This window comes from Camellia sinensis, chromosome 12, assembly GCF_055761805.1.
Source record: "Camellia sinensis isolate YWXY chromosome 12, ASM5576180v1, whole genome shotgun sequence".
NCBI classification, from domain to species: domain Eukaryota; kingdom Viridiplantae; phylum Streptophyta; class Magnoliopsida; order Ericales; family Theaceae; genus Camellia; species Camellia sinensis.
In genome coordinates, this window is record NC_138972.1 from 131,012,615 (window position 1) to 131,030,726 (window position 18,112).

Consider the following 18,112-nt stretch of genomic DNA (forward strand, 5'->3'; position numbering starts at 1 on the left):
TCAGACACTCCATCACCATTACCGTTGTTATTATTTCTTGTTCATCCAGCCATTCTGCGTGATGGGATTTTTTTTTTCCTTTAGTAATTCGTGATTTGTTCATTTATTTATTTATTATTATTATGTGCAAGGATAGTAAAAAAAAAACTTCATTAATTGGATTAGATAAGTTACAATTAGCAAAATACAAATAAAACAAGGGAAAAGATTAAATAACATACTACGGGCAAAAGATAGCCCCTACAATCCGAGTTAACTCCTACACTCACAATTCTAAACTAGGCAATTTTACATGTGAGCATACAAAACAATCGGTTAGCCTAGTTTATAATTCCCTTAAGACCCCTTAAAATAGCCAAGGAAAGTCTCTCCACACAAGGGCTTTCGGCTCCCATGTGGCTTGAAAAAGCCCCATGAATCGCCACAGCACCCTCACGAAGATAGCAGTTTCGCACACACGATGCCCTAGCAGCTGCGTCGGCTCCTCCCGATAGGTCCTCCAGTCTCTGAAGTCCACTGACCCATTTCTCCTCACAATTCTGCTTAGGTCGGGCATGATATACTGAAGGCTCCAAAAGTCAAAAAGGTCGCCCACCCTATCGGTGAAACCATCTGGGAGGGGGCCTAATTGATATACCCAGGGAGTCTCTTGTCTTAGAATCTGGACAAGTCCGGTATAGGTACCCACCCAACTCTTAGCTTTCCAAGCACACCCTCCTAGGGGATAAAGTCAGACATATACAAAAGAGCCAATCTGCAACCCGTTTTGCATATCCCAACCCTCAAACGTGGCTCCTACATCTCCAGTGCTCTCCTTAGTATTGCCTTCTATAGACTCATCTTCAGTGTCTAACTCAATCACAATAACCTCCAGGGGGTTGTATATTGGTACAACTTCTTCGGGCTCATATTCAGGCTCAAGTTCAAGATCAGGTTCAGGGTCAAGCTCAGGCTCAGATTCATAGTCTTCTATAGGCATCTCCACTTCTTCACTTGGGTCAGATTCTATGTCATAGTTTTCCACCGAATTTTCCTCGTTAGAGTTAATGTCTGATGACCCTGGCATCCTACAATTAAAAGGTTCTAACTTAGTTAAGTCACCGAAAATTACAAATTAACGTAAGGTTTTCTTAAACGTAAAAATAATAATTTACTACCCATGGCCCAAAGGTTCAAACCTAGGCTCTGATACCCAACTGAGACGCCCCAAATTTTTTTTGAAACGTCATAAGATTTAAATAACAATAACTTGCTAGATAAAATTTTAACTACTAATTAGGAAATTTTAAATTCTTACATAGTCAAAGTCTAATAACAAAATAAAACTACAAGTTCACACACAACGTCACAACATAGTTAAACACTAATACAAGAAATAACAGGATTTTATTTTGATAAAATCTTAACTCTAAGTTAGCCAAGGTTCGATATTAGCAGCAGCTCCAATTTCAGCCTCAGTCTCTTCCTCGACATAATCTGGCATGAAATGCCAGGGCAACAAAATATATGCTATGAGTTTTGCAACACAGTAAGAAAACATAACCAACCTACAATTCTTTTTGAGAGAAAATAATGAGATCATAACACGAGATAATAATATAATTGTAAACATAAATTACAACCAATAAAATAATTCAAATAATTTTAATAACTTAGGTGACCTTTGAAATCTCGCCAAAGAGGTTTAACTTACCAACCACTAAGTCATGGCCACGGTTAATTTGGAAACCCCCCCCCCTTGGTCAAATATTCAAGAACTACCAAAGATGCCCACGCCTGGAGTTATATACCCAAGCCGTGACATCCGTGGTCTACCCCAAGGAAGCGGTCTGCCAGGGGTACGCAACTTCCTTGCGTGCCACCCGCACATCCACCCTTATTCCAAAACCAAATACCGATAAGGGTTCAAATAATTCCCGTGCTATCTTAGGGTTTCGCGACACAATTTACTTAAAAATTATTAAAAATCAGGGCTCACCCTGAATACTCGGTATTTATCTTTTATCAGTAACTTTATATATTAAACGCAAATTATTCAAATCTCAATCACCAATAATGTTATACCAACAAAAAAAAAACTCCCAACATAAAACATTATACATGTCACACAATAATAATTCAATGCCCAAAATTTAACAGACAATTAATTTAAACCATGGTATGAACATAATAACTTAGATATTAAAATTTTAAATAAATTATTTACACAATCCTAAAATTCGTGCAATTGAACAAAATACTCAATAGGGATGTTTAGATCACTTTTCAGAAAGAATTTCAGAAAAATAGGATGTAAATAATCCTGTAAAATTTCCAGCAATCTTTATGACACAGGTTTGTCACATTTCCTTACATTAATTCCATGCTTAATTTTATAGATCAAATCCATAATCTAAAAATTTATCATGAAACTAGACTTCTCAAATTTCATCTTTTAGTTAGAAATTACCAGATTTGGCTTAGTATAGAATTTTAAATAAATTTTCAAATACATTGTAAAATCTGTCTCCCAGTTTTAGATTTAGTTAAAATTTTGTATAAATTCGTATAAAGCTCAAAATTTGTTTTCAAAACTCCTGGATGAACTAGACATCATTATGAACAACTTTGTAGAAGAAATCATCTCGAAATTTTGAGTATAAAATTGTCTACAAATTCGGGAAACATTCTGGCAGATTCAAAACAGATTATTTTCAACACAATTTCAGATTTAGTTAAAATTTTGTATAAATTCGTAGAAAGCTCAAAAATTGTTCCCAAAATTCTTGGATGAACTAGACATCATTATCAACAACTTTGTAGAAGAAATCATCTCGAAATTTTGAGTATAAAATTGTCTAAAAATTCGGGCAACATTCTGGCAGATTCAAAACAAATTAATTATTTTCAATCTTCTCTTTAAATGTATAAACTACACATGCAAGTCCAAATTCCACAACATTATCATGATTGTCAAGACTACCAATATTTGATATACCATCATAAATTTTCATACATATATATATATATATATATATATAATTTCTATTTATGAGTAGTTATTTTAATCACAAGGACATAATCTGAAAACTTCACTAATAAAAAGAAATGAGAGGGTTGAGAGTGTTTTCTTACTTAATAGTAGGATTCAAATGGGTGATGAAATGGTAGAAAAATTTTGCTTCCTTAACCTTCCTCTCTTCTTTTCCTTCTACTGAAACTCTCCTCACCCGTATATACTTCTGCCTTCTTTCGTTTGTATGTGAGAATAAGCTTAGTCCTTCTTGGGTATATATAGGCAGAGCTCTCTCTCTCTCTCTCTCTCTCTCTCTCTCTCTCTCTCTCTATCTCTCTCTTTTTGTTATTCTCTGCCACAAATCTACTCCACCCAAGAGTCATAATGTGGTGAAATTTACCAAGCTTACATGCAAGATAGCATGTGGCATATTCTGCCACCGAATCTGATTTTTCCTCTTTTTTTTTTTTTAGCAATAATTATTGAACATCCAAACATTTTTATTCTTAATAAGGTCTTTGTTAGTGATAGAATTAGGTTAATTTAAAACTAATTTGTTTACACTATTATATATTTTAGGTAGATTCTGAATAACATTAACATTTTTATTCTTAATAAGGTCTTTGTTAGTGATAGAATTAGGTTAATTTAAAACTAATTTTTTTACACTATTATATATTTTAGGTAGATTCTGAATAACATTAATTAATTAATTAATTAATTTTCTTTTAAGAATAATTTAATTATGGGTTTTCACAGCACTTGGGCCCAGCCTGTGGTGGAAAGGTCAGTCTAGCCACGATGCTGGGCTGGGCCGGGCCGGGCCGAGCCGCAGGACCTGGCCCTTGGATAGAACCCAAAAGAGGCCGAGCCTACACAAAGATATCATACTGGGCCGGCCCATCTCTACAAGCAATCCCATAGAGGGCCGAGCTGAGGCACAATGATGCCGAGCCAAAGTAACACACCAGAGAAACATGGAAGCTGTAAGTATATGTATGTGCAAGTTGTCACCTCAACTGGTCCCCTACACCTAGAATCACGGAAACAGTTAATCAGAGGAATGTGATTTGTTATCAGCATGACTACAATGAGTATATGTACCCCATGACAACTACCAGATGGTCCCCTACCTTGGGCAATGCTAAAAGGAAACTTGGCAGCACCAGAACTCCATAAAACCATCTTGGGCAACAAGCAAGGAGTTCTATATAAACTATATTAACTTCACATTGAAGGTAACTGATCTAAGCAAAACCCTACTCACTGACACATAACTCTCTACACTTAGAGAGCATCTTCTTCCTTCTCCGATTACTCATTCCCACACCGGAGAGGTTATCCGGCCAACCCCAGCTGGATAGCTCTGACGGTGCTCTTTGTTGCAGGGTCTCAATTCCTGGACAGTCCAACCAAGTGCGGAGCCCCGATCCACAATCATCAAGTGCAGTATTCAGTACACACAATTGGTGCGGTGAACGTGGATTGCTTTGTCTCCGAGTTCTGCACTTGATTCCAGCGATGGGGATTGAGGACATCCCACCTTCGACACAGACTCCACAGATGGAGAAGACAAAGAATAAAGGCTTGGCACTCCCAACAGTCCTAGAAGAACAAACTGGAAACAACAACCAGACTCCTGAATATGTTGAGCATCGATTGCCCTTCGCTGGAGGTTCTTCTCATCACTTTCTTCTGGAGAAGGATTACAGGGATCGAATCATAGACTCCATGGGAATGGAGATACAAGAGCTGAAAGCCCAACTCAAAAGGGTAATGAGTAACCTGACAGAGAAGAGGACTAATACAGAGCCCTCTCGCCTACGACAGAGAAGTCCATCCCGAGAACCACCAATGAAGAAGGTTCCCAGAAATGAGTCTGGGTAGCAGAGCCAGCCAATTCCAGTACAAAGTGAGGCAGTGAGCAGTCACACTTGTGGCTCACGCCGAAGAAGGGCTAAGGGTAGAAGACAGCTAGTCAACAAACAGAGTACCCCCCCTTAAGACCTTTGTACTTGGCTGATTGGTAACAAGCAAAATGAGCAATGGCGAGATCACCTTGAACGTACCATCCACCGGAGAGAGCATCGAGCGTTGGATAGGCTCGTCTCATTCCCATTCTCCCCGGAAATTGAGGCCATGAGACCTTCCAAGAAATTCACCCCACCAAAGTTCACATCGTACGATGGAAAGTCAAACCCATTGACGCACATTAGTCATTATAGACAGATAATGTCCCTATGGAGCCGAGACAAAGCACTGTTGTGCAAAATTTCCCCCCCCCCAGCTTAGGAGAATCCGGACTTCGATGGTTCGATTGACTCCCCGTTGGATCAATTTACGACTAGAAGTAGCTCTCCGAAGAGTTCTTGGCCAGGTTTGGCTCCAACACTAAGATCCCGAAAGAGCCAAATATACTATTCAGTCTCCGAAAGGAACATAAAGAAACGCTGTGCAATTATGCTATGAGGTATTGGGAAGAGTATAATGACCTGGAGGAAAACGTCTGCAGCGAACAGATGGCTATGATGTCTTTTAAACATGGTATGCGCCTGGAAAGTAAGCTGAGACAGTCACTTACCAAGCGTCCGGCCACAACACTAAAAGATTTACGTGCCAGGATTGAGTAGTACACTCGCCTCGAAGACCACCAGGTCCCCATCGAGGTAGCATCAACTGAGCAAACAGCTCGGCACAAGAAGAGAGTGGACCGAGGGGAACACCAAGGATTCACGGTGAATGAAGTAGACAAGTCCAAATCTCACGAAGCAGTTGTAACTGCATTCAAAGAACCAATCTATCGTATTTTGGAAAAGATCAAGAGAGAGCCATTCTTTATTTGGCTGCCAAAAATGTTGGGAGATCCAGCTCGGCGCAATTAGATGCTCAGATGCACCTATCACCAAGACAGGGGGCATATGACTCAGAATTGCAGAGCACTGAAGCAACACCTAGAAGACTTGGTAGCTGTTGGACACCTCCGAGACTACATTGATCAGGATAAAATGGTGGCCGAATAAGGGAACCCTCCACCAGAACCGAACATTGAGCATCCTCCTCGATTGGTAATAAATGTAATTGTCACGACCCAAACCCGCCCCTATAGGTTTAGCATCGGAACCGGCCAGTAATCCTTGGACTACCGTAGGCCTCTGAACAGATTAACAAGATTAAGGGGCTAGCGGAAGCAAATTCATAAATATAGTTATCCAATGAGCTGTGCTGACTTATATGAAACGGAATATTTAAAAACTTTATATACATAATTAAAAGTCATTCATACATTATACCCACACACATTATAGTATCCCAAGTCCAGCGAACAGAATTAAATCAAGTCATACATATACACAGAACCAACAGAACTTGAACACAGGACACTTCGGGAACCTCCACGTGAGGCACAATGGTTGGCTGACAACAGAACACAGATCCAGACAAAAGCCTTCAGGCTCGGGCTCCAAAATGCTCACCTATACATATATATACACACAATGAGCTAAAGCCCAATGAATAACATTAAGGTAAAGAGGTTAGTGAACGAATTCCGAACATATCATAAGCGTAAAACAGATCATAGCATAATCATTCTCGTATCAGAACATAATAATGATAACGTTACTCATAGTGGTTCCAGTAAGCGGTCAATCAATTCTCGAGTCTTGACCTACAATCACAAAATACATAACACAAGCATGTCTTATCATTACACATTCAAGTGGCCATTAAGGCTTAGCTTTCATTACATTGGTTCTTATTCTTTCTTATCACATTGCTTAAAACATACTCTTATAAACTCTTAACTTAGTACGTTCTTTTTCTTAGTGTGTTTCTAATCCATAACCTCATTACTATGGCTTAATTAAGGCTTAGAAATGCCTAAGATGCAATGAGGATTCCAAAACATGCCTTGGAACACTTAGGAAAATTTTCAGAAAATAAGGTCCACGCTCGAGCGTAGCTTTCCTCGCTCGAGCGGACATGCAAAATGTGAATGGTCGCTCGAGCGCACATTCTTTCACTTGAGCGATCTATAAACGACATGAAACTTCTGGGAGCTTGCAATTCACGCTTGAGCAGACTTTTGGTCGCTCGAGCGGAGTGTACGCACTCAGATTGGTCGCTCGAGCGTGAACTCCCACGCTCGCGCGTGGATACAAATTCTGAAATTTTCAGATTGCGCCTTCAAGCTCAAAACTTCGAATTCCAACCTTCAAAACACATCTCTTGGGCCCCAAAACTTGAGATAACATAGTAAACTTGTAAAACATGATGAATTAAGAATTATTTCATAAAATCATGGCCCAAGAGTTTGTTAAAAACTCACAATTTCAACTTAAACACATGATGAATGTTCATGAACACAATATGCATGAATTTTTCTTGTATCAAACTTCTCGAAACATGATCAAACACCACAAAACAACTTGAAACTTGATGATTTCCCCAAATGAAGATGAATTTCAAACATGCAAGAGAGGATTCATGGAAATCATGCTCAATTTGTAAGAAAATGTACATGCATGCATGAATTAACTCTAATTTCATCATCTTTGGTCCAACTCTTGTACATAATCACAAATTCTTCTTGATCTACTTGATGGTTAAAACTCATAATTAAGTCTTAAATCCTTACCTAGAGTCTTCAAACACACAAGATCCTAGCCAAACTTGAGCTACTCTATCAAAATTCCTAACTTCAACTTTAAATCAACACTTTCTCTCTCTAAAATGGAGTCTCTCTCACTCTAGGATGAAATCTCATATTTTTGCACTAAGGGAAATGAAAGAAATGAGCTCAAATGAGCTTATGGGTTACATGTATAGCTATGGTGCTAAAAAAAAACATTAATTAGAACATAAGGCTTGTCGAACGCAACTTAACGAATCGTTCCGAATCAATTTTTAATAAAATTTGCCATATGATTCTAAAAATTCCAAATAACATATCGGTGTAATCAATTTCAGTTTCGGATGCCGATAGGGTTTTCAATTTACATATTAAAGTGGAATTCCAAACAAATATTTTTATAAGTAACAGATAGAAAGTCAAAATCATACAAAGTGCAGAATAAACACATAATTTATTTTAATCCACTCATTAACATTATTAAATACGGATTAGTGGCTAATTACGGATAGGGGTTGTTACAGTAATCCACGGAACAACTACCCAAGAGTGTGAAGAGGCACTGAAAGAAGAAATTGCCAAAGCTGTGCAAATTTAGCAGGTCATGTCAGTAGGGCCCACGTCAAAAAAGGTATGCACAGCACCCATGTCCCCCTTATGCACTGTTCCATTTACTAGAAAGGATTTAGAAGGCATTTAACACCCACATACTGATGCACTAATTAAAATTGTGGGAATTGGGAAACGATTAGACGTAAAACGATTCCTGGTAGATCAGGGCATTACAGTGGATATATTGTATTATGACTTGTTCAGGAAGCTCGATCTCTCTAAGCAACACCTCAGCCCGGCAGTAGCTCCTTTGGTCGGCTTTAATTCACAGCCTGAATAGCCACTTGGCAAGATAGTGTTGCCAGTTGTGGCTGGGACAAAGACCTTGCAGATAGAATTTCTAGTTATTAATACACCTTCTCCTTACAATGCCATACTCGGTCATCCTTGGATTCACCAAATGGAAGCGATCTCTTCGACCTACCACCAGCTCATCCGCTTCCTAACGGAACACGGAGTAGAGCAGATCTCAGGGGACCAAGTTGCGTCAAACCATTATTTCATGGCAGCTATGAAAGCTAAGCAACTTTGCAATCAAGTACAGATAGTTAAAGTAACCGAAGAACCAGTCTTGGAGGATGTGGGAGGCACCCCAGCGAAAAAGATAGTAGAGGATTTAGAGAAAGTCCTAGTAAACGAGGATGATCCAGAAAAGTACTTCCTTATTGGTACCTGGCTAGGTGCTGATGAGACACTTTAGCTGCTGGATTTGTTGAGGGAAAGTATGGAGGTATTCGCATGGTCAGCATATGATACTCCAGGGTTGAATATGGATTTTGCTTACCATAAACTCAATGCCAGCCCTACCGCTCAGCCTATCGTACAGAAAAGTCGAAGATCCTCAATTGAGCACACTGAAGCAGTAATTGCTGAGGTCGAAAAACTCCTAGCATCGGGGGCTATTAGAGAAGTTCAGTACCCACAATGGTTGTCCAACACAGTTGTAGTCAAGAAGAAGAACGGGAAATGGAGAGTTTGCATTGACTTCACCTACCTAAACAGAGCTTATCCCGTGGACATTTTTCTCTACCTCGCATTGATCAACTAGTAGATTCAACAGCTGGACATGAGTATATGAGCTTTCTGGACGCTTATAGTGGCTATCACCAGATACCACTATTTGGCCCAAATCAGGAGAAGACAGTATTCATCACTCTAAGAGGCACCTATTGCTAAAAAGTAATGCCGTTCGGCCTCAAGAATGCCGGGGCAACCTACCAGCGAATGATCGCTCGAATATTCAAAGACCAGCTCGAAAGAACCATAGAAACTTACATAGATGATATGGTAATGAAAAGCAAGCTCGCTACAAACCACCTTGCAGACTTAAGAGAAGTGTTTGGTATCCTAAAAAGCCATCAGCTTCGCCTTAATGCCTCGAAATGCGCTTTCGAGGTAGGAACAGGGAAGTTCTTGGGATACATGGTGACTCACAGAGGAATTAAGGCAAATCCGGATCAAATCAAAGCAATACAAGGGCTTGAAATACCAACAAAGGCAAAGGAGCTACAGAAACTGGCTGGAATGGCGGTCGTCCTGAATTGGTTCATCAACAAGTCTTCAGATCGAATGAAGCCCTTCTTCCAGTTACTAAGAAAAAAGGTTGCATTTGAATGGGGTCCTGAATATACCGAAGCATTGCAAAGTCTCAAAACATACCTCAGTACACCACCTCTCCTGTTCACTCCAGAACCACGGAAGGAACTATACTTATATCTAGCAATCTCGGATCACCCTGTAAATGCAGTATTGATCCGAGAGGTTAGCAAAGAACAAAGGCCAGTATACTACGTTAACAAAACTCTACTAGATGTTGAGACACGGTACCTACCCATGGAAAAGCTAGTTTACACACTGCTCATCGCCTCAAGGAAGCTGCAACATTACTTTCAGGGTCATACAATCAATGTCCTCACTGAATTCCCCCTCAGATCCGTCTTCAGCTGAGCCGATTTCTCCGGCCGAACAGCGAAATGGGTAGTTGAACTTGGTGAGTTTGACATTCGATATCAACCCAGAATAGAGATCAAGGCCCAGGTCTTGGCGGATTTCATTGCCGAATTCACTCCCACCAAGGGCACCGAGCTCGAGAACTCTGGCTCGGTACAGGTGCCACGCACCACCAAGCTAGGAAAGCAGTGCGCTACAGAAGCATAAAAACTCTTTATTGGTAACATCTGGCAACTCTATGTCAATGGATCATCCAATAACCGAGGCTTGGGAGCAAGGGTAGTACTTATGTCACCAGAAGGGTTTATCTGAAAGCAAGCTCTTAGGCTTGGTTGGAATGCTTCTAACAACGAGGAAGAGTACGAAGCACTGTTGGCTGGATTACGCAGTGTCGAACACTTCAGTGTAGAACAACTTCTGGTTTTCAACGATTCTCAGTTGGTTGTAAACCAACTTACTAGGGTCTACAAAACACGAGACGAAAGAATGACTATGTATGCAGCCAAGGCTAAGGATCTATTCAAAAAATTCCAATCCATACGAGTGGAACGAATCAATCGGGACAAAAATAGCCATGCTGATGCTCTGGCCTGCCTCGGCTCATCATTAGATGCCAAACACGCTAGAAAAGTTTGGGTTGAGTTCATGTCAGAACCAAGCATTGCTTCTCCAGTCCTCTACAGTAACCTAGAGCCAAGCTGGATGGATCCAATACTTGTTTTTCTAAAATCTAGTACTCTCCCCGAAGACAAGAAGGAGGCCAACAAAATCTGACATAGGTCAGCTCGGTTCTGGGTCTCACCGTCTGGGAAGCTATACAGACGCTCCTATCTCGGTCCTTATCTTTTGTGTGTGCATCCAAATCTAGTTGAAAATGTTCTTTACAAAATTCATGATGGGATTTGTGGATGCCACGTTGGTGGAAGGTCACTGGCCCACCAAGCCCTCACTCATGGGTACTGGTGGCCACGGATGCAACAAGATGCGCAGCAGTATGTTCAGAAGTGCGATAAATGCCAGAGGTTTGCTCTACTGATTCATCAGCCAGCCAAAACTCTCACTCCACTCACCAGCCCATGGCCCTTTGCCTAATAGGGTCTGGATATTGTTGGACCATAATGGGAATAGACGATTCTTCATCGCTGCAACCGACTATTTCACTAAGTGGGTTGAAGTTGAAGCACTGGCGAGTATTAAAGAAGCGGACACAAAGCGGTTTGTCATAAGAAACGTTGTGGTCCGTTTCGGTATCCCGCGGGTACTGATTGCAGACAATGGAACACAGTTTGATGGAAAGATCTTCAAAAAAATTTGTGTCGACCTCAGAATCGAATATCGAAACTCTTCTCCGGGTTACCCACAAAGTAATAGGCAGGCAGAAGCGTCGAACAAAACCATCATCAACGGAGTAAAGAAGCAGCTCGAACATGCAAAAGGAAAATGGGTTGAAGAGTTACCCCACATGTTATGGTCTTACCGAACCACGGCACGACGCTCAACGAGGGGAACACCTTACTCCCTAACTTATGAAATGGAGGCTATTATCCCACTTGAAGTTGGTCTCCAAACCCTCCGATCTGAACTGTTTGAAAGCAAAAGTAATGAGAAAGCTATTGCACAAGCACTGGATATGGCAGAAAGTCGAAGGAAAGCAGCACTGATCAGACTTGTAGCATATCAGCAGCAGCTCATCAAGAGTTTTAACCAAAAAGTTTTTCCAAGGCAATTCACACCTGGAGAACTGGTTTTGAGGAAAGTTATGAATCACAAAAGGGTGCGTGGCGAAGGAAAACTTGGACCTAACTGGGAAGGTCCATACAAAGTCACAGTCGTTGTTGGAAATGGAGCTTACTACCTAACGGATCTCAAAGGCAAAGCCATACCTCGACCCTGGAATGTAGCAAATCTCAAAAAATACTATCAATAGAATTATCCCCTAACTTCTCTATCAGAGTGTAAAGAATTTTATCTTTTGATCAATGCAAATGCCTTTCCACTTCTCTCAAAAAAAAATTTTTGTTTGTGTGCTTGATATCTTACCGGCTTCATTGTAAGAGATTTTCAGAATCAGCTTTGGTGTTCACCAAACGGATTTAGTTTTGGTATTTACCAAATGGATTTAGCTTTGGTGTTCGCCAAACGGAATTAGTTTTGATGTTTATCAAATCGATTTAGCTTTGGTCTAACCCAAACGGACTTAGTTTCAGAACGATTGAACGGGATTTAATTTTAGTTAGCACTCAAACATGCCAAGTGGAATTGCTTAGTGGAATTATGTTTGGCAACTAAATTGGACTTTAGCCAAGTGGAATTGTTTGGTGGAAACCGCACTAACATATTTTAAATAAATATCTTTGAGTCCACAGAATTTTTTAAGTATCGTCACATCAACACTTTAGCACTGCTGCATACACACAGAGTTAGAAAAAACTCAGCCAAATTCTATCAGGAGCAAACTTCCAACACTAGTCTTACTCAACTCTAGCTGGGGGCAAACCAACCTGGACTTGAGTAAGACACCTCTTTATACCTTCATCTCATCCAAATACACTCATACTACTAACGTTGCAATAGACTTAAGCAGTTCTGCCTAAAGAGTACAATCTTCAGTATCAATCTTACTTAGCTCCAGGCAAGGGCAAACAATTGTTTTTCAAAACCAACCTGGACCTAAATAAGACCCTCTCCTTTCATTACAAAACCAAGCACAGTGGTACAACATATTCGTTAACCAAACCGAGCAGCTATTCAGCCCGGAGGTCTTAACAGTGCTCGGCCGGGGGCAAACAGTACATATAACATTCAGACATAGAAGCAAGAAAGCATCAAATTGCAAAATCAAAAGGAAAATTCCATCATCCAACAAAGGCATAGTTGACCTTACAATTGGCAAATATAAGGAGACAACTCGTCAGGAAGACTGAGCCCCAGTACAGCAGAAACATTAAAAAAAAAAAAAAAAAGAGAGAGAAAAAGCAAAAACTTCGAATCATTCCAAAGAAGACTTCAACTTCTATCAATAGGAGGAACATCAGGAGCAGTGTTCACAATCTTATCCAGGCCATCTTGGAGAGGAAAAGTAAAGGCAGCTCCAACTTCTTGAGAAGTAAAAGCTTTCTTAACCGCATCTCTCACAGCTTCAGTTTCCAGGGTTCCACCCCCTTTAACGTTCATTGTCTCATTGGCAACATCGCTCTCTTGAGTCTTAGGTACAGAATCAGTTCCTGGGGAAACCTTAGTTGGAATAATTGCAGGGGTAGCAGCAGTCTTTGGACCCAAGGATCTCGAGAGAACAGGAACATCTTAAAACAAGGGAGATCCTTAAGTAACCTAAGCAGCGGCCAGAGCACTTGACCAACCCTTCAGAAAGAGCTTGTCCCATAACACTAGCACATCTTCTTTGTAAGCAGCCCGAGCCTCATCCCAACCTTGCTTCCAATACTTAGCCTCCAATGCAAAACGTTCAGCGGCCATTACCGCAATAACAGCCTCCAACTCTGCCACCTTCCCTTCAAGTTGGGCCTGTACCCCAATGGCAGCTTCCTTAGACTTCTCAGCCAAGGTAACAACCTTTATAGTAACCCCGGGTCTCTACCCGACTGTCATGGTATTCTGGATCCGAATCTTATTGTTTGATGTTGCCGGTTATGTCTTTCTTCCTAACATCTCTTGAATTTGAGTTTTGGAATGACTTAAGCATGTTTAGAACAGGTTGTTGCCTTTCGGTCTAGAATCTTGTTGCCCAGAATTTCGATCTTCTATTCGAGCAGGCTTTTTGTGCTCGAGTGGAGTTTGCAACCTTTCAGTATCGAGTGTCTCTGCAAAAATGCTGCAAAAGTGTTTTTTACGCTCGAGCGGCGTTTCTTACGCTCGAGCGTGTCTGAGCTCGAGCGGTCCTTCTGGCGCTCGAGCGGCTGTCTGCAATCTGTGATATACTGGAAGGGTGAAATCCACGCTCGAGCGGTGATCTTTGCGCTCGAGCGAGTTGTTGTTGTTGTGTCTGATGCTCGAGCGTGAGACTCTCCGTTCGAGCGGACTTCGCGTATATCAGATCGTAAAGGTGACTTTTTACATAACTTTTTCATCTCTTTTTCATCCAAACCGTAAGTTAAGAGCCTCTCTCTCTAGAAATACTCTCTCTATATATATTTGACCTAGATCTAGTGATCTTCTCACCTCTCTCCCTTAGACAGAAAGATTGAGCTCTTCAAGATCTTCATTTCCATCCAAGAAGAAGTGGGTTTTGCCATTTTTGGAAGCTTCACATTTGTCTAATCCTTCTCCTTGGGCTTCTACTTTGAGGTACGGATATCCTTGAGTTATATATATTAGTTTTGCCCTTTTTATGATGATTTAAGAGTTCTTTCTAGTTTGTCATGGTATAAATCTTGTGATTTCAAAATGTGTAGAGATTTTCTTCAAAAGAGGGTTTTTCTTTAACTTTAAAATTTTTGGTCAATCTTTGGGGTTTCCATCTTGTTGACCTAAGAAATATGTTGTGATGAGATTTTTCACCAAGAAATGAAAAGGGTTTTGTTTTGAGGAAAAAGACCTAGAATTTGGGGATTTTGGGAAAACATGGATTTTCTTGTGAAATCCTTATTATTTTGGTGTCATGAAGATGAATGGAAGGTTAATATAATGAAATTGTTAAAAAAATATTTGGACATGTGTTATTGGAAATTGATGAATGATTATGTATTATGAACATGGAAAACCTTGAGATCTTGGAATGTAGTTGAAAACATTATATTGCCTTGAGAGGCTAACTTGTGTGGTTTTGCACATGGTGAGAGTGGTTATTTTGAGAAATGGAATTGATTGACATTATTGTAAAGATATCTTGAGAATAGACAAATATTATGACGTAGTAATTATTGCATCATGTTTCAATTGAGTCATTATCATCTTTTGTGCATCTTGGCATGTGATTGAAAAATCATTATTTTGCAAAAGACTATATTATGATGGAAATTATGAAAATGTGTAAGGGGTAAATACGTTGGTAAGTCTGGATAGGAGGTGTAGATGAATTTGATAAGTTGGCCTGAGTGTCCAGGGTGAAAGCCCAAAAGTCGCGCGGATAGGTGTCGAGCCTTTCGGTTAATACCGGTAAAAATGACAGTTTTGTAGTACTCGTAGAGTCTACTTGCAGACATCAGCCTAGGGATTACCAGTGTCGTGTTTACCACCCCTATTGAATTAATAATGGAAGTTCGAGATTGATGAGATCACATGGTGATATTGAGAATATGGCGATTTTGAAACATTGCATTGAAATGAATGTTTTTCCTCATTGTTTAAACTTGGTATAGCATTGCACATCAATTACTTTTGTGTTGAGGATAAAGCATAACTGTATATAATTTGTGAGAATTTCTCTACTGGGCCTTATGCTCACCCCTATGGGTTTTGGTGCAGGTAAAGATGTGGTGATTCTGCCGAACTACGGGCGTGGACATCTTTTGTGAAGAGTAGATGACTCTCCTTTTTGTGTAATTCTTTTAAGCCAAGGGCTAATGTGTATGGGTTGCAGAAACCATCTTTTGTGTAACCAGGCTTATGCCTTGGAAGATGTAAGCCCTTAAGGGCATCGTATTGTTTTGGAGAATGGATGCTTTACATGCTATAGATTCATATGTTTTGTATCGATGAATGTATATCCGCATGTAAAACCTTTGTAAAGACTTATTATTAATTATGAAAAGGTGGGCAGATTATTGTTATTGTTGAGTGAATTTTTGATTGCTTATGAGTAGTTCATATCGAATTATTTCGGGGCGTTACAACCTTGTTCAGACGAAACACCTCTCTCTCGGCAGTCCTGCGTCATTCTTTCTCGGATTCCAAGCTCACTGATAGTCTCTTAGCATTCATAGAGGCCTCTAGTATGGCCTTCTCTAGTTCCTCTACTCTGGTGATTGACAGATGCATCCTATGAATACACTACAATAGATAGCAAGGTATTAAAAGAAAGAAAACAGTAGCATAACACCAACAAAACAAAACAAAACACACTTACAGTAGTCATCATTTGTAGGGTCCTCTTCAGAAAGGGAATATCACGGGGCCCGCTGTGATCAGCCATGTCTACTGGCATTAGCAAGGTCTTGGTTAGGTCAAAAGCAAAGTCTCCGGAAGCAATAACTGAATCTGAAGTAGAAATAGATCTGCCCTGATGCAACATTGGCGGCTCCCACTTCTCAAACGGCTCATCTTCAATAGGATCTTCAGAGGCCTCCCCAACTACCGCCTTGTCGGTTTCCCTCCTCATCTTTTTCGCCCTTGCAGCAACCAAAGCAGAGGGTTCGGCAGCATCAAAGGCTCCTATCTCTAACTTTACATCTATAAGGCTCTTCGTTTTGGCCTTAACCGAAGGAGTCCCTAAAGCGTCAGAGGAGCCAAAAGCCTCAATTTCCAAATCCACCAGTACTCTCATTTTTGACATAGACCCACCCCCTGCGAAACTGGGGGCAGAAGAAGGTGTCCTCTTAGACGGCACACCTTGGCTTCGGTGGTGATTCGTAACCAGAGGGGTAAAGGATGTATCAGTCTTAGTGTCAGAATCCAAAAGAGATGCAGTGAGCCTCACTTTCTTCGGGATAGTGGAACGATAAGTCACTTGGTAATCCAATAGCTCGAGGGTAGACCTCTTCTTGTACCTCAAAACAGCTTTGATGGCCTCAGTATTCTCTTGGTTTGACCTGCGCTGAAAACAGGAAGCCTCTGTAGAAAAGAAGGGCAACATTAGAGCAACATTCAAAACAAGGCAAGAAACGCAGAAAACACTAGAAAGAAGGACTTGAACCTAGGTAGTCATCTTTCTAGGGCATCCATTTAGATTGGAACTCAGTCCCAACAGGAAACTCTCAATTACCACCGACTTCTAGAAAATCGTCATTATGTTTGTCTGAATCAGGTAAACCAATCACAAGATGGCAATCGACCGAACGAACACAAAGGTAGTACGTGCTATGATCCTTGTTGTGTGAAAGAGTATAGCAAACCAAAATGTCCCAGATGTCCAAATTTAAACCCAACTGCCTGTTAAGAGTGGAGACGTCGCAAATGGCTCGAAACAGATTAACAGACACCTGCATAGGGGTAAACTGAACTTGGTGCAAGAATCGACGCACCAAAGGGTCGAGGGGAAATCGAACCCCTCCCTCAACAATAGTCGCGACTAGGAAAGCAACAGTACTCCTAGTGCCCATGCGCTTGGCGTCAACCTTCGCTAGCGAAAGGGTCACATCATCAGGGATACCGTAGTTTCGGCGAAACATGGCCATAACCTCAGGGGTATCAACTAATGATCGAAACTTCCCCATTAAACAGACCTAATAGGACGAAGACAAAACTGAGACTAGGCAGAAAATAAAACCAGACGTCGGAGACAATGGCGCAAGGGCCAAAAAAGGCAATCAAGATAGAAAAAGACAAGAAAAGAAGAATCTCAGTGGAACTTACAGAGATTGGAACAGTAGTGACAAGCAGACGGCGCTGAAACGAGAACGGCAGCGGAATTTTCGGATAGAGCACCGACGAGACCAACTCAGAGAAATGAAAAGGGTTTTGGACTCTCTAAAAGTTTGAAAACAGATAAAAGGATTTGGATTGATAAATCCAGATCATTTATTGCACCAGTCGGCATGAAGGTACATAAATCACGACCATCATTATGGAATCGGCGCACTATCTCTGTGCACTAGTACCATGCCACCACATGTCGCCATGAAATGACATATGCAGAGGGCGTGTGTCAGATTTGAACCGTCACCAAGATCGAACTGGGGCGGATCCAAAACAACACGACGTTTGGAGTACAAAGCAATAGCTCCTCCAAAGGGAACCTTAGCGCGAGCTAGGGAGCAAATGAAGGGGCTAAATATGAAATGGGTCGGATCCTAGCCTTGGGCCGGCCCAAT

The 18,112-nt window shown here is 40.8% G+C and overlaps 1 protein-coding gene across 1 annotated transcript; it reads left to right on the forward strand.

The window, feature by feature from the left end:
- Positions 1 to 9,419: 9,419 nt before the first annotated feature.
- On the forward strand, positions 9,420 to 12,114 carry LOC114306653 (uncharacterized). Its single transcript, XM_028251932.2, has 4 exons — positions 9,420 to 10,131; positions 11,056 to 11,209; positions 11,316 to 11,402; positions 11,514 to 12,114. The coding sequence occupies exons 1-4, from the start codon at positions 9,420 to 9,422 to the stop codon at positions 12,112 to 12,114; spliced, it is 1,554 nt and encodes a 517-aa protein (XP_028107733.2).
- The last annotated feature ends 5,998 nt before the right edge of the window (positions 12,115 to 18,112 follow it).